Source organism: Podarcis tiliguerta (genome assembly GCF_965153285.1).
Source record: "Podarcis tiliguerta genome assembly, chromosome: 3".
Lineage (NCBI taxonomy): Eukaryota > Metazoa > Chordata > Lepidosauria > Squamata > Lacertidae > Podarcis > Podarcis tiliguerta.
Genome location: NC_139536.1, coordinates 116,829,495 through 116,857,416, shown reverse-complemented (window position 1 = coordinate 116,857,416; position 27,922 = coordinate 116,829,495). Strand labels below are relative to the sequence as shown.

Genomic DNA, 27,922 nt, shown 5'->3' with positions numbered 1-27,922 from the left:
TTAATTCAAGATGTGCAGCACAGTGACAGGAACTGTAAAATAACCAACTAGTTTAGATTTGTTACCAAATGACGTAAACTGCTCAGAGGCCATAGTGGCATGTGTCTGTATTCCTATCTACATAAATATCCATACAATATATAAAGAAAACATCTGCTCCCATCCTTGTTAGCAGCATGGGAAGTGGGAACAGGTTGAAAACCTAGAGTGTGTGATTCAGCATTCTAATCAACAGCTTTTCCTTGAAATATGTTTAATGTATTTAACTCATTAAAAGCTATTCCTAGCTTTTTATCCCTGATCTTTAACAGATATCTCCTTAAGCTTACCACTGCTTAACAGAGAGTGTTGAATTTTGAACAGTATTACTAATATACAGTCTAGCCCTCAACCAGTGTCATTTATCCAAGCCCCATTAAAATGAATTGAATTCTCTTGTAATTGTAACTGTACTTTCCAAAGTTAAAATCTGTTCAACTCTGATAATATATTTAGCCTTCCCTTGTAACCCAATTACTTTTACTGAAAAATTCAAAGTCAAAAGTAAGATGGTGATGGTTAATAATAATACTGTTTAAGCTACAATCCCAGGTACCTGAGAGTGTGTCCATTGAACACAATGAGGCATACTTCTGAATAAGCATATACAAAACTAATGCTGTAATCCTATGCCCACTTACTTGAGGGTGGTACATGTGTAGGATGACAAATCAGAGGTGACACTGAATCCAAGTAATATATCCCTCTTAAATTCAAATCTGAAAAATTAATTTCACCCCTACTTGGCCTCCTTACAAGAGGACTGGAAGGTACTCCTTCTTTTTAAATAAGATGAAATGATACACGAGATCAGTAAATTACAGCACATTGGACTTCTGTACCAGGAGAATTGGTAAAAACTAGTATTTAACTACAATGATCAAACATATAGGGGAACAAGCCTTACTGAGGATTGATTTAGCATGACTTCTGGCAAAGGGAAAGCCTGCCTTGCTAGCCTTTTAGAATTGTTTGAGAGTGTCATGCAGATAGAAGCAAACTGGTAGGCTGTGACAGCAAAGGTCAGGACTTGCTGATCCTTTGCTGGTATCTAGCCCTTTAAGTAGGCCCTGATCCACACTACCAGGCACCAACAAGCTGATGACATTTGGACTAGGACCTGCCCTCCCATGAGACTGGAGGATGGCAGTTGGGAGGGGCAGCGTAGCCAGGCCCTGAGATGTGCCCTGCCCACTTCCTTCTGCACTTGTTGCCGGCCTTATTATCTGATTCCCCCCACCGCCTGCTCTTCCGATGCCCCCGCTGCGAGGAGAAGAAGGTGGAAGGGCATTGGAAGAGCCTGTGGTGGAGGGGCATCAGAGGACCTGGCAGCAGGCGTGTGTTTGTGCCATTTTCTGTTTTGCCTCCAGCAGCAAAACATCCTGAGGAGGCCCACAAACTCCACCTGGGAAGGAAAAAGGGTGAGGCACTATCCTGATGGAAGAAGACTGGCTGCTGTGTCTTAGGCAGAGTGAAGGGTGGGGAGACAAGGAGGATATAAAAAGGTTCAGAGGGAGGTAGGGGGAAGTACAGGGAACAGTGGAGGTACAGGGAACAGCCTGTCCACATTTTGATATAAGGGAGGGTTGAAGCTGTTTTGCACCTGAGAGGGAGATGTCGTTGTGTGTTTCCTCTCCCAATATTTTAAGCCTTCCACACCTTCCTGGGCCCAAAAGCCAAGCATGGGTTGCACTCTTTCCTTCTTTGAGATTGCAAATAGTTGGATCTACTTACCCACAGAAATATTTATTGTGTGTTGTTTTAAGTATGTTTGCTCCTTGTGAGGGGGAGATGAGTAAAATAAAACCATTACACTAACAATGATTTTGACTTGCATGTGTCTATAAAGAATGCAACACATTTATTTATTTTACAAGTTTCTGTTAGTAGAACTGAACTCTGATTTGGTGGTATGCACATTTACTTGTGCATAGCTTGAAAGATGAGTATTATGACAAGTATGAACAGGTGATATTTTGGTTTTGAAATCTATTTAGCAGCATACAAGAACAATTCTAAAATTAAGACAATTCTGCAGATATTATATTTAAGAAGTGTCCAATGCTTACATAATGCTTATGCTGCCCTTGCGTTTTAGCTTACCATCAAAGTAGTTTTTAATACTACCTATCAAGTGTTCCCAGGGACGCGGGTGGCGCTGTGGGTAAAACCTCAGCGCCTAGGACTTGCCGATCGCATGGTCGGCGGTTCGAACCCCCGCGGCGGGGTGCACTCCCGTCGTTCGGTCCCAGCGCCTGCCAACCTAGCAGTTCGAAAGCACCTCCGGGTGCAAGTAGATAAATAGGGACCGCTTACCAGTGGGAAGGTACCGTATTTTTCGCTCTATAACACGCATCTGACCATAACACGCACACATCTAATCCTAACCCAATGCAAAAATCCTGAGGATCCATGTGGATCCATGCTTTGTAACCACGTTTTTGCACCATTGCGGCCCCATGAAACAGTGGGTGCGTGTGTGTTTTTTGGTGCAGGCTGTAGCCATGGACATGCTATGTGATCTCATGGTGAATTTGGGGTGACCCAGTGCAAAAATCCTGAGGATCCATGTGGATCCGTGCTTTGTAACCACGTTTTAAGTGGGGAGGGAAGGAAAAGCACTCAAGGGACAAGGAGCACGCTCCTTGTTTTGAGGCAGAATAGATTTGAGCAAGTGAGGAGGACTTGGATTGCAGGGGATTCGCCATTAGCTGTGTAAAAGCGCTCCTCCTTGCAGCCTGAGTGATAAGCAGCCACCAGCAGCAATAGAACGGAGCACAAAAAAGCGGTAGGGGCACTAGGACCCAGACAATGCTCAAATCTATCCTGCCTGAAAACATCTGCATCCAATTTCTGAAACAGTAACACATAAAACCAATATACAGTGGTGCCTCGCAAGATGAAAAGAATCCGTTCCGTGAGTCTCTTCGTCTAGCGGTTTTTTCGTCTTGCGAAGCAAGCCCATTAGCGGATTAGCGCTATTAGCAGTTTAGCGGCTATTAGCGGCTATTAAAGGCTTAAGGGATTAGCGGATTAGCTGCTAAAAGGCTATTAGCAGCTTAGTGCCTTAGAAAAAGGGGGTGGGGAGCGGAAAAAAAACCCCAGGAATCGCAAGACATTTTCGTCTTGCGAAGCAAGCCCATAGAGAAATACGTCCTGCGAAGCACCTCCAAAACGGAAAACCCTTTCGTCTAGCGGGTTTTCCGTCTTGAGAGGCATTCGTCTTGCGGGGCACCACTGTAGAAGGCTAATGTTACCATAAGGGAATACGAGTGGAAGAGAGTGAATGAAAACCTCACAAACCTGCTTGAATTGCCTTACAGTTGTTCTATTATTATTTGTGCATGCGGGTGGCACTGTGGTATAAACCACTGAGCCTAGGGCTTGCTGATCAGAAAGTCGTCAGTTCAAATCTGTACGGTGGGGTGAGCTCCTGTTGCTCTGTCCCAGGTTCTGCCAACCTAGCAGTTGGAAAGCATGCCAGTGCAAGTAGATAAATAGGTACTGCTGCAGCGGGAAGGTAAAAGGTGTTTCCGTGCGCTCTGGTTTCCGTCATGATGTCCCATTGCGCCAGAAGTGGTTTAGTGCTGCTGGCCACATGACCTGGAAAGCTGTCTGCAAACAAACATCGGCTCCCTCGGTTTGAAGCGAGATGAGCACCACACCCCATAGTCGCCTTTGACTGGACTTAACTGCCCAGGGGTCCTTTACCTTACCTTCACCTTTACCTTTACCTGTCCACTGTTCTGAGTGATTCTTTCTAAAGGTTTTGAGCTTATTTCCTCTAGTTTTGATGGTGTACAGTGCAGCTTTATATTTAAGCACTCTTCTGGTAACCTTTAGGCAACAAGAAATTGCATACATGCAAGTGAGTGGCCTGACAGAGGTTTCTGATGTGACATATTGCTGCCACATGTGTATGGAATTATTCACATTGTGTACATGAACCTTCTCAGTTGCCTCTGGGTTCAAGCTTCCTATCCAGCAGGCTCACTGTTGTGGGAATGGCACTATTCTTCTGTTGTTGTTTTAAAATTGTTATTTGAAGATGGTTGCAGGATGTGTTTGGTTTGCAGGCTGATTGAAATGCAGTCGGAGTGAAGCTCTGGAACCTGTGGTTGTAAGCATCATTTAGTGGACAATGGGAGCCTCTAACAAGAATTGGGGGGGCTCTTCTGGGGATTATAGATAACGCTATGACTGGATCCACTGGGATCAGCAACTTAGATGCAATGGAGCTCTGTTAGCTTTAATTCCCCAACCCTGACTCAGCTGAAGATACAGTGGTGTAACTTGCTCATCACAGCACAGCTGGGACTCAGCCAAAAGGGGTGCTCTGAGGATGTAGCAGAAGCAAAACCAGACAGTGGGGCTTGGGATGAATCTTAAGCTTGTTCAGCTACGTTGCATGATCTGGCAACCTAGGATACAGTGCTAAAAGACTTGTTTTCCCTCTGCCAGGCTTCAGCAGCAGCAGCTCTGCTGATGAATGGAGTTTGGATCTGTTATAACTTTACTCTAGCTTAACTTGCTTACTCAAGTTTCTTGTGCATAGGATTACTCCTCAAATAATTATAAATTTCTCAGGGAAGAAAATAGGACAGCCCTAAAAAGAGGTTTAAATGACATACTTGACAGTACATTTATGTTGCATCATTGTGTTGTTATGTTGGTCACAATAAATATTGCGTGTGAAAAACTTTTCAGTTAATATGTAATCACGGTTTCTTAATGCTTGCTAAGAACCTCAAAGAAGAAATGAAAAATTAGTCTGTAGGTTGACATTATCATGAAATTACCCTCATGATTTATTTGTTATAGGAGTTATGGACAGGGTTCCATGACATCATCATGGCATATCTGCTGTCACTGCATGTTTGTTACCTACCAAGCATGGATCATATGGGGTATTGATGCTTCACGTTGGAATGAATGATAACAGAATTGCCCAATACACTGTAGCTTGTCAGTATTACTATATTATGTCATGTTTCTGCTAGTATTGCTTTGCTTTCAACATTGCACCTGGGAATGCTTAGAATTATGACTACACTATGCAGATCTGGCACTGGCACTGCTGCGGCATAGTGGTTGTTGGCATAAGGAAGTTAAGTCACATTGGAAAAATATTCTATTGTGTTTGAAATACTTTTTTGTAGGAATTTTTGGGCCCTTAGCATTTGGGCCTTGGCTTTTCTGTTCCTCCTCCACACCCCCAAGATAGATTTTGTGGCAATCTCTTGTTGCTGCAATCAGGTGGTATATTTATTCTCTCACATACTAATATGTGAAACTTGTCAAGAAGACTTGGTGGTATGTGGTACTTCCCAGGGTTCTTTGGCATAGTGGAATCTATTTTTCTGGATTAATGATACGTTGCTTTCTTGAGCATGCCTCAGTATGGAGTACAGAGGTCAACCATTTTTCCACCTGGCCTACAAACTAGCCTACTCAACTTCTAGAGAGTTTTGTTGTTCTTCAAAAACTTTATCATTTATATTTTGGGGGCAATTATAAGAACCAGCCGAACACCTCTGAGCTGTAAGATCACATTATCAACTTGAGAATAAATTGTGATTTTATCTAATCCAACTGCAACATAAGGATAAATTGAAGTTTTGAAAGGTTGCCATAAGTGCTGGTAGAGTGTGACTGTGTCTAACATTTTTACTAGGACAAAACCTTAAAGGACATCTGCCATAACTGGGGAAGCTGATGATTATACAAAAAGATACTCACTAGATTAACGGAAAAAGAGGTTGTTCTATTTCTAAAACCACAAACTAAATCAGAACTGCTTGATCTGGATATGCATTTAGAAAGATCTGAACAGCAGGATTATGTTTTTGTTTGAACTTGTGAACCATTTCAGAAGCAATCCTTTGTACAAACTTTTTATACTGTGTTAAATGCCTGTACTTTGATGGCACTAAACAAATAAATACTGGAATACATTTGATTTATATAGCTGAAACAGCTTTATAAGTTTTATCTTATTCATCCTCACAAAAGTCCAGTGAAGCATATTACTGTCAGTTCACTTTATGTCCACGGCTGAGCTGGTTGCACCTTTCTTTCTTGGCTACATACCACTCAAATGCTCACATTAGTTGTTTTTCTCATAAAGTTCATTCTGCTATCTTTTGATACCGATTGATTATCTAACATAGTTGATCCTGATCCAGAGAAGTGCAAGAAAATCTTCACCTTGCATTGGGGGTTTTGACTTCAGCTGTTAAAGGTTCCTCCACAAGAAGCTTGTTCTGAGCACACACTTAAATTGGTTGAGATAAAGGAGGCCTCTGTGTTAATTGTCTGCATAGCAATCTGTTCATAAGTTTGTAATAGGATAGCAGGACTATTCTTATGTGCTTATGGCCAATGCTCAGGGATGATGGGAGTTGTAGTCCAACATCTGGATTGCCAACCTGGGACAGGTAGAAACCTGGGTTAGCTGAACATCTGCAGGCCCCTCCAAAGTGTTCCACAACGAGTGCTTTAAAAGAGGCTTTCCAAGTTGTGTCTTGCCAGGTCTCTTGTAAAATGTGTGCGCTCTCTCTCTCCCTCTCAGACTCATCAGGTGATTGACAGGTGGGTGGCTCTAACCATTTGTCAGTCATGGTCTGCAAGGAGCAGGGGCAATAATCCCCCCCCCCCGCCCCTGCTATATAGTGTGGAGTAAAATGACACTCCTTGCTCAACAGGAGTGGGGAACCATTCTTCCTCCAGCCCCACTTGTCAATCACTCGGTATTATGACAGGCTGAATCCCACCTGGTTCTCTGCAGAGATCAGCTGTGCAAGTGAGTTCCCCACCAATCCAGATGCGTCTCTGCCTGTCCCGCATCTGATGTCACATCTAACATCAGTGGTGGGGCACATGGATGTGGCTGGGGAAAATGGTCTCACAAGCCAGGGCTCCATGCCAGGCTGGATTTGATTCATGGACTGCTGGTTCCCCACCCCATGGTAGAACACAAAAACAAGATATTTGTAATGTGCACCAATCCCTTTTTAAAGGAAAAAACCCTACTGCCTATGTCCACATTGCAGAGCCACAGAAGTCACCTTTAAAATGCTCCTTGATTGCAGTAGTGCTATGTTAACAAGAGCAAGAACATTTTTTGTGTGCAAAGTGTACAAATTAAGCATGGATGTCCTATTTTGTGCACCTGTTCTCTTTCTCTCCTTACTTCTCTGTTCCTATTTTCTGGGTTTTTAATATACCTTTGGATTATTGTTTTCATTGGCCCAATGAGTGGTTAACTGATTGTGCAGAGCACATGAATGTAAGTTATCAAGTAACTCCACCTCACAGGTTCAAATCTATGGTGTCTTCTTTGCTTATCCAAATTTTCACTGGGCTGTAGCTTGGGGAAGGATTACAGCCGTGAATAGCAGCATCTGCAGTTACTATTTTCCATGCAAATTATGGGGAATTATATCCTATAGTGAAGCATTTCATGCATAGTTGGAACAGATGTAGTCAAAGCTCGGTATGTTTTTGCTTTTTCTCTTCTCTCTCTCTTTATTCATTTCTTGTGGTGCACCTAATCTGTTTTGCCAGCCAAGCGGTAGTATATGAAATCTATAAAAATATAGATGATAAAAGGTATTGTGGAACATATCATTCTCTACTGACAAGTTGCATCTCTCTCTCTCCCCCCCCCCCAATTTGGTTCAGCTCCTCTTTCATTCAGGTGTACTGGTATCCCTAGGCCTTTCAGGGCCACAGCTGGAGCGAGTGGTGATTGACAGAACCCTGATGGGGAAGCTCATCTGCGACACTATCAGCGATGGTAATTATACCCATGTGCAATTCACTTCCCTACATTTGCAGTGGAACAGGAGGAATAGTATGTCAATTATAGTATGTCAATAGAGCAATTATTACCACTGGGGACTTGGCAACACAACAAGTAATTGCATTTAATGCCACAGTTGCCACCCTCAGGACCAAAACCACTTTAGGAAAAATATTTAACATCAAAGTTTCTATTCTTATCAACTGTTACATTTGTTTCTAAATCTCAGTTCCTTGTATAATTTCCCCCAAAGGTATTCAAGTTTAGCACATGTAATTTCCTCCCATCTGAGAGCTTTGTTCTATATTAGTACAATGACTTGAAATAAACAGTAATACAACAGTAAAGTTTTCTGTGTGGCCTGCATCTAAAGGTTCAGTAATAATGTTAGATTACAGTATAAATTGACTTGGTCATTTTAAATATGTTCTTCCCAGTACTGTCAGCTGTGACTGAAAGCAGTGTCCCAAGATCTCAGAAAGAGGGCTTCTTCCAGTCGTCCTCACTTGAGATCCTTAATATGTTAGGGGAACTTCAAGAGCATAGGTTCCTATTCCTTACCCATTGAAAAAAAATGAACACAAAGCATGTGGCTTTTAAAATGGTATTAGACAAAATCTTAGAGGATATCTATCAGTTGTTATTAGTCAGGATAACTAATGGAACCTTCATGTGCCAAGTGCAATGTACCGTCAAATAGCACCTGTTGAGCTCTTGCTTCTATGCTTCTCTTGTGAGCACCCTTATCTGAGGGAAACAATCCCTTTTTTAAAAAAATAGACTTTGAAAACTAAATACTGTCTGAGGGACATGATGGATAAAAATTGCAGCCCTAGTCTTTAAATAATCTTACACCATGTTTTTGCATGTATGTGGAAAGCACTGTACAGAAATACATTAATTTCACAATTACCCTTCTAAGTAGATCTAATTCTGTCTTATAAAAGGACTGCTTGATACTAGGTTCCAGATTATGCTTCTAGCTGAAACAAAGCTGTACTTTGTTGTAAACTAGTATGCATTAACTGTTACAGCAATCAAATAGTATGTACAGTTGTCCAGAAAACATATGATGAATTGCAAAATAGGAAATATGTGTTTTTTCCTGTATTTGAAAGACACTGGAAGAAGTGATATTTTGTCAGCTAGTGAAAACTCATCTGTTCACTTGAGCCTTCCTGGGCCTTTGGTTTTTATTGTTCCTTAGATATAGCAGATGAACATTTTTATACTTTCATTGGGTTTAATGCATTTTAATGGATTGACTTATGTTGTATCAGTAAACTTGCTTCAATACTGGGGCTGCAATTTTTGTCTCTCATGCCCCATAGACAGTATTTGAATGGCTTGCAGTTACAAAAGTCTGAGGTAAACTCAGTTCAAAGCTTTCTTTAGAATAATACCTTGACAGAGGCTTTCTTCCAGAAAGGATATTAGCATTGTTTATGTTCCCAAGCAGTAAGCAGATTTTATATTTATTGGTGCTAATGTACTTCCCATTGGTGACAGAACCTGCTTGGTTCGAGTAGTTAAAGCTTGAAAGAGGCACATTTGCCACTCTACCTAGAATAGGTAACAACTTGTGTCTTGAGCCAAATCCGTATAACAGAAAGATCCTTTAACTTAAGTTGTACTTGTCACTCCTAAACAGTGTACTGTACTGTTCATACATAGCTTTCATCTAGCCTTTACTGCTATACATTACATACTGTATTTAATTTAACTGCCATCTGAGCAGTTTAAAATTACAGCTCCACTAGGGAAAACAAACTAATCAATTAATTGAATAAATTTAAATACATAGTGGGTAGGATCCTGTATTCGGATTGGGGACCCAGGTTCAAATCCTTGGACAGGTCATGAAAACTAAAAGGTGCAGATTGCCATACCTTTGACATCTCATGAACAATAAAACTGGGGAGGGGATTATTTATTTATTTAGATTTTCTTGATTTACAGAAGTATGTGCATTGTCTCTTTTTTCTTATTGTAAAGTTTTTCTATATATCAGTTACATATGATGTGAGGCATTAGTGTTCTATATACAAGGTTAGGGAAGGAGAAAAGAGGGGGAATAGGGGAGAGAAGTGGTAAACATATTCTTATATTTAGTGTGGGGTTTTTATGTCACCATCATTTGGGTGGGTTCTCTTTCTGTTTCTGTTTCTATATTTTCTTAGTAGTGAGAGAGTTTGGGTGTGGGGCCCAAGGTATGGTTGGCTGTGTTTAGTTGGCTGCTGTGAGATTTGTTTTTGTTATTTATAATAATTTTTATAAGGTTTTACAAATATTTTCCAGCATAACATCATTTTTCTATAATCATCAAAACAATATTTTTGGCTATATAAGCCTAAGACTTCCCTCATCCCCGACTTTTGGTTTTCCCACCTACTCTCTAATATTGCATTTTTGTAAGCTTTTATTATTATTAAACCTTAGTCTTTATCAATCATTGATATATTATACTTAATAATAATTCATAATCATTTAACCTTACAAAACTTCTTGTAACCCTCCTAGCGATGTCAATTGTTTACAATTGTCTTTCAGATATAACATAAATTTATTCCAGTCTTTCAGAAAAGTCTGGTCCTGCTGGTTCCAAATTTTCCCCGTCAATTTCACAAATTCTGCATAGTCCAATAGTTTCATCTGCCACACTTCTTTCATTGGTATCTCTTCTTGTTTCCATCTTTGGGCTAATAATATTCTTGCTGCAGTTGTTGAATATAAAAACAATGCTTTATCTTGCTTGTGTATTTCTCTACCTACAATACCTATCAAGAAAGCTTCTGGGGTTTTTTATAAACGTATATCATTTTCCAAAAAGCCTTCACCTCCTTACAAACCCACCACATATGATAAAAGGTACCTTCTTTTTTTTTACATTTCCAGCATTTATTATTTGTTCTATACATTTTTGCTAATTTCACTGGTGTTAAGTACCATCTGTACATCATTTTCATTATATTTTCTTTAAGCAAACTGCATGCAGTAAAATTTATTCCATCTTTCCACATCCTTTCCCAATCTTCTAACTGTATATTATGACCAATATCTTTTGCCCAATGTATCATTGCAGATTTAACTTCTTCATCATTTGTATGCCATTCCAATAGTAACTTATACATTTTTCACAATATTTTTGCTTTATTGCTTAATAAATCCAGTTCAAACCTGGATCTTTTATATTCAAATTCATTTTTCTTTTTATCTTTAAACACTTCATTTATTTGACAATAACGCAACCAATCATATACCAGATTTTTAACTTCCTCATAAGGTTTTAATTTCCACTGATTATCTATTTCCATCACCAAATCTCCACGGGTGGCCCATTTTTCCCCACATTTAACTTTTTTTATAGTTGTTGCCTCCAACAGCGACAACCACCATGGCATTTTACGCTCTAATAAACTCTTATATCTATTCCACACCTCATATATTGATTTTCGAATTATGTGGTTCAAAAAACCTTTGTGAACTTTTACCTTCTTATACCATAAATTTGCCACCTAAATCTGTTATCAAATCCTTCCACATCTAATAGATCTGTTATTTTAAACAATATCCAATCCCTTAACCAACAAAGGCAAGAAGCTTCATAATACAATTTCAGATCTGGTAGAGAGAAACCTCCTCTTTCTTTAACATCTGTAAGTAATTTAAATTTTATTCATCCTGAGGCTACTTCCAAGAGATTTATATCATAGAATGGAATCATAGAATCATAGAGTTGGAAGAGACCACAAGGGCCATCAAGTCCAACCCCCTGCCAAGCAGGAAACACCATCAGAGCACTCCTCACATATGGTTGTCAAGCCTCTGCTTAAAGACCTCCAAAGAAGGAGACTCCACCACACTCCTTGGCAGTGTGATAACATACAGAAAGTTTTAGGGAGAGATATTCTAAATTCAGTGTAGCATCTGTGTAGAAATTAAAATGAGTAGCATAGGCCTGATGCGATGGTTAGCAAGGAGGTCAGTTCTTGACAACAAATGCTGAACACTTTCACACTTTATCTGTAGTAGTACTTTCTGCATATTGGCAGTTTTCTAAACTTCAGAAGGCAGACAGTTGGGACAATTCACTTCTGGTATGTTGTATGTGAAAACTTCCCAGATTTGTCTGTCCTTTGACTCAACAGCTGCAAGAAACTCAACTGCTGTAGTCGAATCTGCCACCTCTCTGGTACTTTCCCCCCCATGTATGCTTGATTGCAGCTGAATAACAGTGAAAGCTATCATAAAAGAGTTAGATTTCAAATTCTAGAATAACTGAAGAAGAAATGAATATAGGATGAGAAAGCATTATTATATTACAGAAGGGATTTGGAATATGATAATTTATTTAGCTGTACTTAATCTGAGTACCCCCTAAGCTTTATTTCTCATTTCCAGCAAGATCCTGAGAAGATGAAACACTGCTGTCCTTTAGGAGATCACAGAAGGCTGAATGTAATATTTTAAGGTGTAGCATTGAAAATTTGCTTTTCTTTCCCCAGTGTCTCAGTGGAGACTTCAGTAATTTGTTTTCTTGGTGGTGACAGTCAGGTATTACAGTGTTGACAGTTTTTCTTTGTTTTTCAGCTGTTCTTACAGACAGTTTCATGATCTTGTCCTTTTGGGAGCAAAGCAAACTCTGCTTTATTCAGTTCACAAAGAAGACAAATTCTCCTGATGCAAACATAAAGCTTGAAAAACTCTCCTCCTTGGATTTTAAGGTACAACCACCTGTGATGTTTGCAAGTTTGGTCATTATAATTATGGGCAAACGTATACTAAGAGTGGGTAGGTAATAAGTGTCACTTACTAAAATATCCAAAACTAATTTTGAAATTGTAACTATTTGAAAGGTTCTAGTTTTTTTAAAAAAACTGAAGCTTGAAACAGCCAAGTATTATAGATAACTCTTTTAAATGACTCCCAGAGATAAAGTAACTTTAGGCAGACCACTCTTGGATTAACTGGATGGCATTTTACCATTGTACTGTTGAGAGTGTATTAACTTATGGTCTCTGTGTGTGGTTTGGGTGTGTGCGCACAGTTAGGGAAGAAAACAATGCTGTCCAGTTGTAAAGACTGTGGAGAGAATAATTGGGTGCACTCTTCCCACCTGGGATCAAATCTATGCTTCCAGGTGCCATAAGAAAACTGCAGAGATAGTGCAGGATAGTGCACACCCCGGAAATGATCTCTTTCAGCTTTTGCCTTCTGGAAGAAGGTACAGGGTTATAAAGACTGGGACTAGCCGCCTGAGAAACAGTTTCTATCCAAATGCAATTTTGGTTTTAAACGCAGTGTAAGGAGTCTCTGTGGGAGTATATTGTATTTACTGTAATTATGGGGTATCAGAGTTCTTAGGGGGCTAACCAGGTTGGAATAGCTGGGATAGCAGGCTTGTTGGTTTTTGAATAACTGATGTAGATTTTTTTCAATTTCATTGTTCTGTATGGGACAATGACAATAAAGATTATCATATTGATTATCGTATCATAACTATTATGCTAAGCATCTATAGTATAGGATTCTAAATAAAATGGGTTTCTGTCTTGAGTTAGTAATCTAGTATCTCCTATATTTGTTTCTAAAACAGAGATAATTTGCTCACCATGTGTCAGGGAACTGCCATCAGTTCAGGAGGGAGAGAGCAAAAGCCAAATGAATTATAGAGAGCCTACAGGGATCGTGGGAAGTAGCCCCTCTTCAACGGAGGAGAGTGAACACGCCTCCAGTGGAGAGGAGGTGCAGGAGTCGGAAGTGGCCAGGCGGTCCCAGGACTCCTTGCCTGGGAGAAGCGGGGAGGAAAGGGGTCCTCCGCTGCCCACGCCCTCCTTGCGCAGAAGGCATCCATGCAGAGAGGGGAGGCGCAGACTGGGCGTCAAGAAGCTGCTTTGCTGGAGAAAGTTTAGGAACCACAGATTCTGCCAGCAATTGAGTTAGCCACGGGAGAGTGGCGCTCCGGACAGATAAAGTTTATTTTGGCAGCAAAACCAAGGCTTCACAGCCAAGTAGGGAGATATTTGCCTGGCCTGCTCTTGAGCAACCCCTTGGAAACATAACACCATGGAACTGGAGAGCACAGATATTCACAACAGTATAGTAATTTAAAATAAAATAATGGTACAAATGATGATAATCTTTGCAAATGATAATAATTGGGAGGGTCTAAGGCAAGTGTTAAGCGGTCAAGTCTTCTGCAAATCTGGCTGGATATGGCAGCCCACCCACCTTTATGCATGAATGCTGTAGAGGAGGTTACTGTATGCGACAGAGATCCAGAATCCAGATGATATGTGCTATTTAGCTTTGATACAGGGGTTTTGAATGAATTTTCCCCTTCTTAACGTATCTGGAAAATGTACAAAATATGAGGCTGGAGATTCTTCAAAGCAAATAAGTAAACTTTTTTATTTCATATTGTCTCTTTTCAAAATACAGAGTGGAGATTAGTAAAGAGGCTGGTCTCTAGTGCATCGAAAGAATCCCTCCTCCCCTCACCCTAAGTGGTACTAGAATGCAGAATGCAGGAAAATGTTTTGCTCACCAATATTTTTTCATCCTGCCACTTTTTTCTTCTTTTATTTTATTTTTGCTTAATCGGGTTTATAGCAGTAAGGCTGGCTTTTCTTGGATTATGTTACACTTTTTACCACATTAAATTATAACTTGTTTGTTGGGAATACTCTCTGCTAGAATGGACATCAAATACATTTTCCAGGCTGTTTCAGTTCAAGGCCTCCTTTCAGCACTGACTTGTGTTTGCAAGATTGATCCAACCTCTGTAACATGGATTTGAGACAGTTCACTGTTCACAAGGAACTGAGCTGATATGTTGTTTACTTCAAAATGATGCACACTTGTGCCTGGCTGAGTATTTGTTAAGCATGGGCTTTTAGTACCCATGATCATGATCTGTGGACGTTTAGCCTAACTGCAAAGCTATATTGGGAGGGCATCTGCTTTGATAATTTATTTTCTAACCATGTTTCTGGACCCATATGCATAGCCCAATACATATTATGCCAGAAACATTATAACTATTTAAGAAAAGAAGGAAAAAACACAGACAGCTTTGATCCATTGCGGGGGCGGGGAGAGCGAAAGCAGTATCAATAACACAATATTTATTAGGACCATCTAAAATCACAAATCAGTAAGCTGCATTTTGAGTTTAACAGAACTCTTCCTCAGATTTGATGTTTCAAAAATAAAGTTGCTAGTTGAGGGCACAGTGGAAATTCAGTCTGGAATATGTTAACAGTTTTAAAATGATAATGCAGGAGACTCTTTGCAGATTTATTAGGTTAGACTGTGATCTGTACATATGGTCACAGGCTGTACCAAGGTATTTATAGAACAATAAGTAATGGCACTCTTATTTTGAAATTATGAATAGATAGTTATATCTGCATCTGGCACTTAAAGGAGGTTTCTTAAAGGACTCCCTCCCCCTGGCCCAGTACACCTCCAAGCCTGGCAGAAAAATAAAATTCAGAGAAGCACTTTGGAAGGACAAGCCCTCACTTTTCACAGTTAGTTCACCGTGTTATTTATTCTCAATTTTTCTACAAAAGTATCAAAAGAACCAGACTTACCTTATAAACAGGAGGGGAGGAGGGCTGTGTGGCTTCCATGCTGCTGTCTTTTGCCCATTGCATGTTTCACTCTGCAAGCTGTTCCCACTGATACACTCTGGACTTCGTTTTGGAAAATTTATGCAGCACCTTGAGCCCATCTTTGTGGCAACTTACTTATGAGATGCCCAAGCTCACAATGTCTTCAGTCTGTTATGTTTCCCCAGGAATTGAGCTGGGCAGGAGGATGGTAGCAGCCAGGTGTTCGCCACATTAAGTGCCCTAGCTGCAGGGCGGCAAAAGATGAGATGTGGTGATTATTTTTTGATATTTTTAGTAGGCTCCAGTTTTCAGCCTATCAGAAAACGTACGGAAAACTGAGAATTCATAGACCATGTTCCCAACAAAATCAGCGAACTCATCCAGATTGATACAGGCAATATTGCCAGATTGATACAGACGAGACCAAAGAAGGCGCAAGGCACTGCTGCTCCAGTGACACCTGTACCCGCCTTCAAGGCTTACACCATTAAATTTGTAAGGTTCCCCAATTAATAGTATGTAGTATCCATTACCCAAGAGAATGGCAAACTGGGACCAGATGGCTGGAGGCCATTGCTCAGTTCAACTCCTGCACCCATGTGCCACTGAACAGTCTTCCTAGACCAAAGTGGTATAAAGAAATGGAACCTTTGTCACTCCCATCATCCTTGACCATTGGTTATGCTGGCTTGCCTGAGTTCAACAATGTCTGATAGAGCAACACTTGTTGAAGAAAAATGAACATAGCTTCTAGAAAGGCAGCAAGAGCGGCTTGTGTATGAGGTGGAGACAATGGCGCAGCTCTGGTGGCAGCAATGTGCTTGTCTGGGCAGGGTAAGGTAGCAGCAATGAGGTCGGGGGAGCTCCAGGCTCGTACATGTACTTGTGGGGCTATTGCCCCAGTGCTCCTCCCATCTTACTACTACTGCCTTGCCACATCCCCATGCCAAAGAACACAGTACTGCCCGGAGAACGCTGCCTCCACCTCCTCTTCATTGAGGCAGCACTGAAATGTAAGTCCTGTCTTACTAACCCTTTAGAGATCTTTGAGTGTCAATATGCATCTAGATAGGGGTGATCTAGTAGACATTGTAATTAATAGACTTTAAGAAAGCTTTTGATAAAATTCCTCACAAAAGGGCCTTGATTCAAGAACAAAAGTTGGCTACAACTCATAATTAGTGAGGAGGAAATTTAACCAGAAGCCTGGCTTAGTTTGCCTTAATTTAGTGTGGCAGTAAAAAAAAGACTGGAGAGGAGCAGAGTGACTGCACGCTCTTTTCTGCAAGCCTACAGATTTGCAGGGTCTCATTTAGCCAAGGTTTGGTTTAGCACAGAGCTTTCCAAACTGTGTCGCAACACATTAGAGTGTTGGCTGCAGTGTGTCACACAAACATTCTCCGCGCTCCTCCCGGGACTGGAAAGGGGTTAGTTTAACCTCTGATTTGCTAGTAAAACTGAATTACTGTGTCGTGAAATGATCCATGTCTAAAAAGTGTGTCACCAACATGAAAAGTTTGGAAAGCTCCGGTTTAGCATGTTGTGTGAACCAGGCCACTGAGTCCGGACACTGACCACGCCCCCTTCCCTTTGGAGTGACAGCATCCCATGTTGGGTTGCCATTCTTTCTTTTTTCTTTTATTTCATAGAGTCAGTCTTTTTTTTTAAGATCTCCTTCCAAGTCATCTTCTCCAGCAGCAAAGTTAACACTTGCATTTACATTTTCTTCTTTATAGGTATTTTCAATGAAAAACCTGCTGCTTCTGTAACAAACTGTACAATAAAGTGTCAGAAAAGATTCTACCAAATATATCTACTTGACTCCTATTTTATAGCTATTTTTATTTTATGGCTATTGTAGTGGTTTAGTTCTGAGAGACATCTTATTGGCAAGAGTTTGGAAGTTCTAATCTTTACTTTCCTTCGATTGATGCATACATGTCTTAAACGTTCAAAGGGACGATGTTTTTACAACTACTACCTATAAAACTGAATACGGCATAGGAAGTGGCATTATGTTATGTATCACTTTAGTGTTATTGAATTGTAATTTTCTTTTTAAAAAATGTATCATAGATTAAACAGCTTGAAAAAACTCAAGAGTTGAAAAAGACAAACTAATTTCCCCCCTTAATTTCATTTTTTCTTAATTACTCAATCCAACACCTCTGCATTTGGGGGGGGGGCACAGTACACTGCTTACATGTAGAGGAGGGAAACCAGCAAGCACAGGAAGGGTGGAATATTATAACTCTATTTATTCTCCATTGTTCATCTTGCTCTTAACTGATGGGATCTGACCGATGCTGTCTTGTTCAGACAACTTTCACCACTAGTAATTGTGTGAGTCTGAGTTACTGAATTGGTCCATGGGAAAGGTGTCTACTGCTAGGCACCATCACCTTGATGGCAAAATAGAGTAAAAGAGGTGGGGAGCAGTGGGAGTACGTTTGGAAGGCCTTCTTCTCTGACCTTTACCCCTCAGTCATTCACACATTATTATTTATTTAGGAAATTTATACATTAAACCCCCCCAAAAAAATTATAGAAAAAAATTCATATAAAATAATTCCAGGATAGTTTACATAAAAATATCAGCAAAGACAGAATATAATTAGCTTAAAAACATTGTATTGAAACTAGATTAGTACACAATAAGTTAGTTTTGGAGGGGTAATTACAGATAAAGCAATTAGCCTTAGAGGGGGAAAAAATGAAAATTACTAACTTTAATATCTAATAATTTATTTGATTGTGAGCTCTGTCAGCACACATCTTAAAAATACTACCACCCCATTTCCCCTTTTATTCTTCTAAATTCCCAGCATCTTGGAAAGTTAAACCATTGACCTTTTACAAGTTTTTCATTGCCAATAGCTTTTTAATCCATTTCAATTTACTGAGGAGTCAGAAGGGAGAGTACAAGGAGTTAATGTTTACTGTGAGAGAACAACAGTGGTAATTACTTTGATTTCAGTTCCTTTTGATGTGTATTCAGGGGATGAAGAGGTCAATAATATTATGACCATGCAAATAGAAAGAAGTTCTTTTGGCCATAAAAAACAGCAAAGGATTATTAAAGCATTAACCTTGATTTTTAATGGCCTTGGTTGAGTGGTGAGATCACAATTTGGATGAGCCTGATTATTTACTAAATACAATACATAAATGCAACGGGTTCTTAACACCCATTGCACTCTGGCATTATCGCATTACTGCCATCCTTTGTTGCCTTGCAGACAGGAATATGAAAGCAATCTGTCATGTAGTGAGACTGGCTCCAGAAGCATTTCTCTGATAAGAAGACCCCCTGCCCTTTGCTAGTGTCTGGTCCAGTAGGCTTAGCCATGCGCTTAATCCCCAGAAAGTGGTTCGATTATTGCTGACCAGCAATAGCAAGATAGGTTTTTTCCACCCCCCTAGCTATCAACCTTCCATTAATTCCTTAAGCAGAAATGTGGTGCAATCTATATTTCCTTGGCATGTGTCACCCAGATGGTGTACTGCTCATGTTTTCAAATAACCATGCTCCAAAATAACATAGTTTGAATAATAAATTCCACAAATCCTTTTGGAGGAATAGAGGCACACAATTCTCAAGAGCCACATAAACTTTACGCAAGATGCTATAGCTCATCCATATTACTTGGCAAAAAGTCCATCTTCCCTTACAGCACTTGGCATTCTTAATCCAGGAGAAAAATAAATGGTACATCCAAACATTGTAAATGACCTTTTAATGTTTGAAGCTGTGTCTGAAAAAAGTAGCCGTAGCCTTTTGGTCAGTATTGCAGAACTTAATATGAGTAGCATTAAATCCTTACATGCAGGTCGATGCTGTCAGGCAACCATGACTGTGTGTTTTGGTATTGATTGGAGTCACAGCAGTAAATTCCTCCTTAACTCATGTGCTTCCTTATCCACCTATAAAACTAGGGACATAAGTATCTCCGCTTACAGTATTCTTTTGTTTACATGTACAAATGACGGGATGGAACTCATACATGAGTACATGTTATAATAGTAAAGCTAGATCCTAGATGTTTTCAGTATTACGGTTACATTTAAATACAAATTTAGATGTAATCTGTACATAATCAAGCACTGTTAATCCCATTGATTTCTATGAAAAAATTAAGCAAAATCTTTAAAATGTAACATTGGAAAAAGAACTGAGAAACTCTCAAATTTGACCCATCCCATCACTATATGTAATGCACATGCCATTTTTACTATGTGCAGTAGTAATGCGTAGTAATTATTAAAAATGAGCAGAGCAGCATACGTACAGGATACAGCTTAATACCTTTTTTGATCCATTTTTCTCATCTCACAAAAAATATTTTGAAACACACTGTTTGCTGGCTCATTTGGAGAAGAGATTGTTGTTCACAATTTTTATTTTGGTACAGTAAGAAAGCAGATATAAGAGTTCTGAAAAAAATGCAGTCACCCTCACTGTGATTCCTTTCCTAAAAAGCAGATAGAAATAGCTACTAAGATTAAGCACTGACCACAGAATGTAAGAGTGAAAGTTAAATAAATTAAAAGTAAAGAAACAGCTACACGATAAAGCAATTTTTTAAAAACTACCACAGCTTGAAGATGTTAATGTCAATTCTTCTGCATATTCCAAATATGTGTAGTCCAAAAAGAGCTACAGAATCACTACATAGCCCAGTCAATGACACATGGTGCCCCGCACCAGTTAAGGGTGCTAAAACCATATATATATTAATAAATAACATTAAAAATAATATATCTCCTTAGGCTAGCCTGTCCAGATACATAGAATATTGACATGTGTTTTAATCTGGTTTTTAGCTTATCATTAATTTTACATATTTTTAATGTTTTAAATAATTGTTTTAACTGTTTTTGTTGACAATTTTTTTTATTCTTCTTTTAAACTGCTTTTAAGTTTTTTTTACAGTCAAGTGGTGTATACAACCTCAGTGTCACAATCCAAATGTAATTGACGGGTGGGCCTTGTAACTGCTTAAGTGTAAAAAAAACAGAAGTTCCACTCACTGACATCCTATAACATGTCTAGTTTTGCCCTTAATTTTAAGTTCAGGTTCAGCACTACATGTTGTACAAAGCATCTGCAAACCTACCACTTAATTAAGACTCATACTCCTCAAATAGAATACATTTATGGACAAAACCCAGCTACTTCTTTTAGGTTTTAGATTTTCAACGGGAGAGTTAAGCACAAGTTTAAATATATTGTTGTTGTGTACTTACATAGCACCGTCTGTGAACCGTGCGCTTTATAAAGTCCGGGTATGATAGCTTGCTACCCAGTGAAGCTTTCCATCTAGAATAGTCAAAGAGAAAATGGAGGCTTGGGAGAAGAATGGGTGTTTATGTCAAATTCATGATTATTTTCAATTATTTCTCCCACTGACATCAGTTGAACTTAAACGCCTACGGTTGGCTAGATCTGGAGCTTCCATATTTTTCTGACCCTTGGGCACCTTTTCAAACCAGAGAAACACTTGGACACATGGTCCACAGCACAAGCTATTACATTATTACAACAGAAACTTCTTCCAAGCCTGATTTGGGTTGGGCTAGGAGTGAGGAAGGCACTCTGTGGGCACCAGGGACAGCCTCCATAGGCACTGTGTGCCCCACACAGATCATCCACCAAGGTGATCAAAGCTATCTCTGTTTTATAACTACCTGAAACTGGATTGATGTTCATAATTATATGAATTGATTTGCATTGTTTCCATAAAATTACCTAAGGCATAGTCTCATACAAGCAAAACCTCTTAAAGATATGTTTCCAAAACTTAATTTTAAAAACAGAGCAACTTTTAAAAGTTTGTCAGGCAGCTTGCTCTGCAGTAAACCAGATAAACTTGGAGACACAAACTTTTTTAAAAATTCTGGTGCCCATCAATAAAGAATTGTAATCAATGCTTCCATAATTCACATGTGATTTATAGAAATAATCATGCATGCAAATGAATTTTGCTGTGAACTCAAAATATATTGTTATAGTGGTAAGTATATATTTGGTCCTGTTACACAGGTTATTATTACCAGTTCAGTATTAGTCCATATATTGCTTCTTTCCTCTAAAGCCAATGGATTGGTTTCTGTTCTGTAACACTCCTAATCCCCATAGCTTGAGGTAGACAGTGGTATTTCTTTCTCTGATCCATCCTCACAATAGCACTGAGAAACCAACAGTGCTGTTTCTATTTCATAGATAGGGAACTGAGACTGAAATCTAGTGATGACTTTCACCGATCTTCTCCAGGTCCAAGTTCAATTCAAGACAAGACCATAGTGTCTGCTGTGTTACGTTAATTCTGGAGAGTTTCTTCACTACTATTCTGGGCTATCACTGCAAGTGAAATCAAAGAATAGATGGGATTCAACTGGAAAAGGAAGTAGTGTCTTCATTGGACAAATCATAGTTTTACATGCAGAATGATTTTGTGAGAACCTAGGTGTAGACAGCCTAAGTAACAAAAGTGTTGCTTTTCTAAATTCAGATGTGTCCTGCATTTTCCCCCCTCAGATATCTTATATTGATACACCCGAGCTAGGCAATAGAAGAACAAAGCATCATCTGGCAATAAATAGCAAAGAAGATAGAGTTCTATGCTGGTGGTTGACGGCAAAGGATGAAGTGTGGCCTTGGTCTCCTGGTTCCAGTGAAAGGGAGAGAGCCAACTTGCTGCTCTTGACCTATGAGCATGGCAGCTTGCAGGTAGACATTTAAATTAAATCCTGGTAATCTTCATGTTTAACACTGTTACTGTGTGTTGGTTATTTACTTATTTATTTATTTGAAAATGGTTTTACCCAACATTTCATCCTAAAGCACTTCCAGAGTGGCCTACGGAAGATCAATAACACATGAGACAGCCACCTCAGGCTTACAGTCTAAAAAACAATGCATAAAGGAAAAAGAATGAGAAGGGTGGAAAAACACAAGCAAACTCAGGTGGTGTGTGTGTGTGTGTGTGTGTGTGTGTGTGGTCATTTTAAATAAACACAACAATCAATTTACAACAACAGTGTCATTCTTTAAAACAGCAGAAGAAATGAAAGGACAAAAGTTGAAAGTCTTAAATGACCAGTTTGAATTGATGTTAGGCTGAAGTATTCAGGTCCAATAATTTTTGTCTGGAAAGGGGTGCCATCTGGTGAGGGGGGGGCAGCCAGCCCCAATGTTTTCAATAAGGGGTCTGTGCCCCCCCCCAAAAAATACTCTGCGGCAATCCTCTTATGCATGCTAAACATACTCAGCTCCTTCAATCGTTCCTCATGCAGCTTGGTTTCCAGACCCTTAATCATCTTGGTTGCCCTTCTCTGCCCACATTTCAACTTCTCAACATCCTTCCTAAATTGTGGTGCCCAGAATTGGACACAGTATTCCAGGTGTGGTCTAAACAAGGCAGAATAGAGTGGTACTATTAATTCCCTTGATCTGGATGCTATACTTCTGTTGATGCAGCCTAGAAGAGCATTCGCTTTTTTGCTGCTGCTGCTGCTGCTGCATCATCATATTATTGAGTCATGTTAAGCTTCTGGTCCACCAGGATCCCTAGATCCTTTTCACATGTATTGCTAGTAAGCCAGGTGTCCCCCACCCTATAGTTGTGCATCTGGTTCTTCCTGCCTAAGTGCAGAACCTGACATTTGTCCCCGTTTAAATTCATTTTGTTACCTTGCACCCAGTTCTCCAATCTGTTACGGTCATTTTTAATTTTGATTCTGTCTTTTGCGGCATTAGCTACCCCTCCTAGTTTGGTGTCACCTGCAAATTTGATGAACATCCCCTCAATTCCTTCATCCAAGTCATTTATGAAGATGCTGAACAACAACAGGCCCATGATAGAACTCTGCGGCACCCCACTTGTCACTTTTCCCCAGGATGATGGGGAGCCAGTAATGAGTACTCTTTGGGTTCAGACAGTCAACCAGCTACAAATCCACCTAACAGTTCCCTCGTTCAACCCACATTTTACGAGCTTCCTCACAAGAATGGGGGACTTTGTCAAAAGCCTTACTGAAATCAAGATACACTATGTCCACAGCATTCCAAGTTTGTAACTCCATCAAAAAAGGAAATGAGATTCATCTGGCATGATTTATTTTTGATAAACTCATTCTGGGTCTTAGTAATCACAGTATTCTTTTCTAAGTGCTCACAGACCGACTGTTGAATTATCTGTTCTAGAACCTTTCCTGATATTGACGTCAAGCTCACAGATCAGTAGTGGGTCTCCCCCCCCCCCTTCTGAAGATGGGGACAACATTTGCATGCCTCCAGTCTGCAGGGACCTCCACTGTTCTCTAAGAACTCTCAAACTTTATAGACAGACGCTCTGAGATTACATCCACAAGCCCCTTGAGTATCCTTGGGTACCTCAGGCCCTACAGATTCAAATTTATTTAAAGTAGCTAGATGTTCCCTTAGCACCTTGTTTCCTATCTTGGGCTACAGCTCCCTCCTTACATTGTTTATTCTGTTATCTCCAGGCTGGACACTGCTTTCAGGTAAAAACAAAGTAGCTTGTTCTTGTTTGTTCTTCCTCTTGTTCTTCATATGGATTGTCAGCAAAAATGTCCCAATATGTCTTCTACCCAATTCAGGATGGAGGGCAGAGTCTCAAGAAATTTCGGCAAGGGGGAGAGCAGGCAGAGTCTTTGGGCCTATCAGCTGCATACAGCACACCAAAATGTTCACCTTTTAAGATTTATGTTGGGAACAGTGCAACTGTCAGCCATATTTCTACTGAGATAATGATTCTGAGAAGATCACAAGTCCTTAAGAATGAAAGATGACAGGAACCAGCTTAGTAGCTTCTGGTTCCCTACTAAGTTTCACTCAAGATAGTTGGTATCCGAACCCTGTAAAATGATGCCAGATTTAAATGAATAAAAACAACAGATTTCAAATAAAGTAAAATGAATAGCACCCACAATATCAACAAATTAGACTGTTCACAGAAATGGGAATACAGTGCATAAGCAATAAATTTGTAGGTAGAGCCTTAAATGTTTAAGCAATGAAGAAAAAAACAAATACATATTTCTTCAGGAGTGTATGTAGGAGTCTCCATGTATTGAAATTTTCACTCAGCATTTCTAATTAGTTTTTTTTTACACAGTTTCATAGTGTGAAATTAAACTAGCAGTTTGCTAACATCTGTAAAGTAAATCAAACAGTTTTCTCATCTTAAAGACAGACAATTCAGTCACAGAGGGCTAATTTTTATGTTTCCTTTATTTTCCTTTTTATCTTCCTGGTAAGCCAATTTTCTGCTTAAAATCTAATGTTTAAAACTATTATTTCCTTCAGTATGGGGGCTTTATCCCTTCTTCTCTACTTCTATGCAAAATGATGCAATTATTTATGTGCTTCAAAGTGTGCAGAAAAGAGCAAGTACCTATTGAAATAAGAATCAGGATTATTATTTTGCATCCCAAACATAAGGTTACAAGGACTATACATAAGATAGCAAATGCTCTAATTGCAAAGATTAGTTAAGCTTTTAATGGTTCATCTTTTCTTTTTGTCTGGACTAAGGTTATATAGATAGTGCTCTTTTCTTGATTAGCTAGATCAGGCTGCTAAAATGGAAATGTGCAACAATTGTACGTAGCAATTTTTAAAGTAGAAAACCAATCTAATTATATTGAATTATATTTTAATATTACTTTCTGCTACCATTACAGTTAATACACTAAAAAAAATTGCATCATGTCTGCTTAGTGCAGCTTATACACTACATGTTGGGTAAGGCAGAGAAGTCCCTGCTCACATTACTTAAAAGTTAGAGTTCTGTCTGCAAGGTACCTTTCTGTGATGTCCATTTACTGCTGTGTACAAACTAAATAAGAATATGGATTTGGGGAGCAGACAATGAATGTCTCCCAACTCAGACAATGCAGGCAATCTCCTACTAGAAATGGGCAGGTCAATCTATTTTCAGTCAGTATCAGTTTTGCATGTGTTCATTCATTAGTCTGTTGAGTTTTCTTAATTTTTTTAAATCTGCATGAGAATTTGTTTTTAAATACAGTAATGCATTTTATCATAAGATACATATTCAGATACATAGATTATCCCAGTTTTCATAATTCTAAGTTTTATCCTGAAATACATATTTTGTACTGTGCTTTGGTACTTTTTGAGAGGACAACTATTATCACAAATTTTAGAGAACTGTCAAATCTGAAGAATAAGTACATTCTCTTCGGCACATTTTTCTGGGAAGTGCACTGCAATTCATAGAAATCAAATTCCTCAAGCCTCCCCATCTCTTACACTCTTAGTTATAGGGAGCAGAATAGAATAGGCAAAGAGAACTATTCCACTCACTATGTTTGAGAAGTATGGAGCTGCAGTGCAAGAAAATTCTCAACAAATCTAGAAGAGGCATCACCATTTGGAATGGGAACACTAATCCAGATCAGAAAATACTGCTTTCTTATATGCAGTTGTGCCATTTGTTCCAGCTCTTACTTCAGAATATCCAGCTTCTTCAAGCATATTTTAGTTGTTCATGTTTTGCTCTTTAAGTTTGTTATCAGCCCTGGATGCTATTTTTGAGGAAAACGCTAGGGTGCAAATATTTTTTAATAAATAAATAGTATTGAGGTGTTTCTTATTCTTGAAATGTTGATCTGGTGACCTTTTTATGAAATGAAAAGTGATGCTGTGTAGAAAAGCAGATGAAGTTTAACTTTTTTCTCTCACTACCATCATCTTGCAATATTCTGCGGAAAAGGTGTGTTGTGCCCTTATTGCAGTTTTCAAAGAATGGATGCCGCCATTCTCCTTCCATTATTACACTGTCTCAAACTCATCAGGTCTAACTGCGGGAAAATGTTTTTCTCAAAGTCTTTCTCTCCATACACAAATATGAACAGCTGTATGCCCACTTTTTATGATTGATTTTATTTATTTTTAGTCTTCTTTTTGAAGAAAGCTCTAACTGCTCTGTTACCTATTTGTCTACTACCAGTGTGTCTCCAGAGCCTCCTCCCCCCCGAGACTAATTTGCAGTAGTTTTCTTTGACAAATAGTCAGAAAGCATGACTGCTTTCAGTAACATGATTGTTTTCCCTTTCCCAAACTATACTTTTTGATATCTTTTGCACAGTTCAGTTATTATAACTTTCCCATGGTTGTTTCAGTCTAACTTTGTTAGCCTTATGGGTCACTGAACCTACATTTCTTCATCTATTATTCTGTAGTTGTTTGTTCTGAATCTATTGACATGAGCAGGAAATCCCAGTGTTTTTGTTATTCATTAAATTTTTTGGCCTACTAATTTTTAGCCTACTATACAGATACCAGTGTGGTATAGGAAAACATGAAATAAAACTGGTAATACAGTAAATCAAAATAATAAAAAGAAAATCAGAATGGACAAACAGGGGCCCAGTTTCAGAATGTTGCGCTCTTAATTTTTACAGAATTCATTCTTATTAACCAATAGGATACTGTTGTTTACATAGTCACTTTTTATAACATAGGTCAGAGCTGAGTTAAGAGCTGCTATAAAAGGCTCATTTGCTTCATTTCAACTTTATCTACTTGATTGAGAAACTGCTGCCTTGGAGTGCCACCCCAACTGAATTTTCCATTCAACCTGGTCATTAGAAGAATTAAGAATTGGTAGCTGTTTGTTTGTTTTTCTCTTGCCTGCTCTACACATCTCTTTTTCCTTTCGTGTCATGTATTTTAGATTATAATGATGTGGGCAGGGATTATCCTGTCTTTAATCCGTGTACACTGGGGTTTGCCAGCCTGGCACCTGTGGGCACCATGGCATCCACAACGGCCTTCATTGGCACCCAGAAACAGAGGACCCAGGCTCTGACCTTTCTTTAGCCCATCTAGAAAAAAGTTAGAAAGCAAAATGTGCAGGTACATCTTCTAAGCAACTTCTTTGAAATGAAGCAGCCTGGTGGCTCCTGCCTGTCAGTGTTTTTAGCCCTTGAGTGAAGTCAGAGCTGTGGTTGATAAGAACTGTTTGGATACCAGGCAATAGGAATCTCTGGGATCCTAAGGAGTGGCTGTTTTCCTTCTCCCTTTTAGTGCACTTTTCCTGCTTCTGCCTTACTTTCTAGCCCTTAGATCCACCAGTTTGCTTCTCTGTTTATTTTATTTTGCTGCTGCCAACAGCATGGAGCAGCTGGCGGGCATACAGTTAATAATAATAATAATAATAATAATAATAATAAAGAAATCTGTGTGCTGGGTAGGGGAAGAAGCATGGGAATCAGCTGTCACAAATTTGCTGCCTACCAGCCATGTGTAAAAGTCACAAACTGCTGCTTGAGAAACTTTTTGAAAATGTGGGGTTATGGTAAGAAACACAGAAATCCTCCCTTTGCAGCTGTGTGTATTTTGCTGCATGCTGGCACATGGAATAGCCAGCTGCTTGGGAGACCCCACAGTTAATGTCAGGAACTAGGC

The 27,922-nt window shown here is 39.3% G+C and overlaps 1 protein-coding gene across 7 annotated transcripts in view; it reads left to right on the top strand.

The window, feature by feature from the left end:
- Positions 1-27,922, top strand: part of WDPCP (WD repeat containing planar cell polarity effector) — a 171,202-nt gene that overhangs the window by 56,303 nt on the left and 86,977 nt on the right. For all 7 annotated transcript variants that reach the window (XM_083435335.1, XM_083435332.1, XM_083435333.1 and 4 more), the window contains exons 7-9: positions 7,723-7,837; positions 12,434-12,567; positions 22,001-22,192. In XM_083435335.1, the coding sequence (XP_083291461.1) occupies positions 7,723-7,837; positions 12,434-12,567; positions 22,001-22,192 (441 nt within the window). The remainder of the gene's footprint in view (positions 1-7,722; positions 7,838-12,433; positions 12,568-22,000; positions 22,193-27,922) is intronic.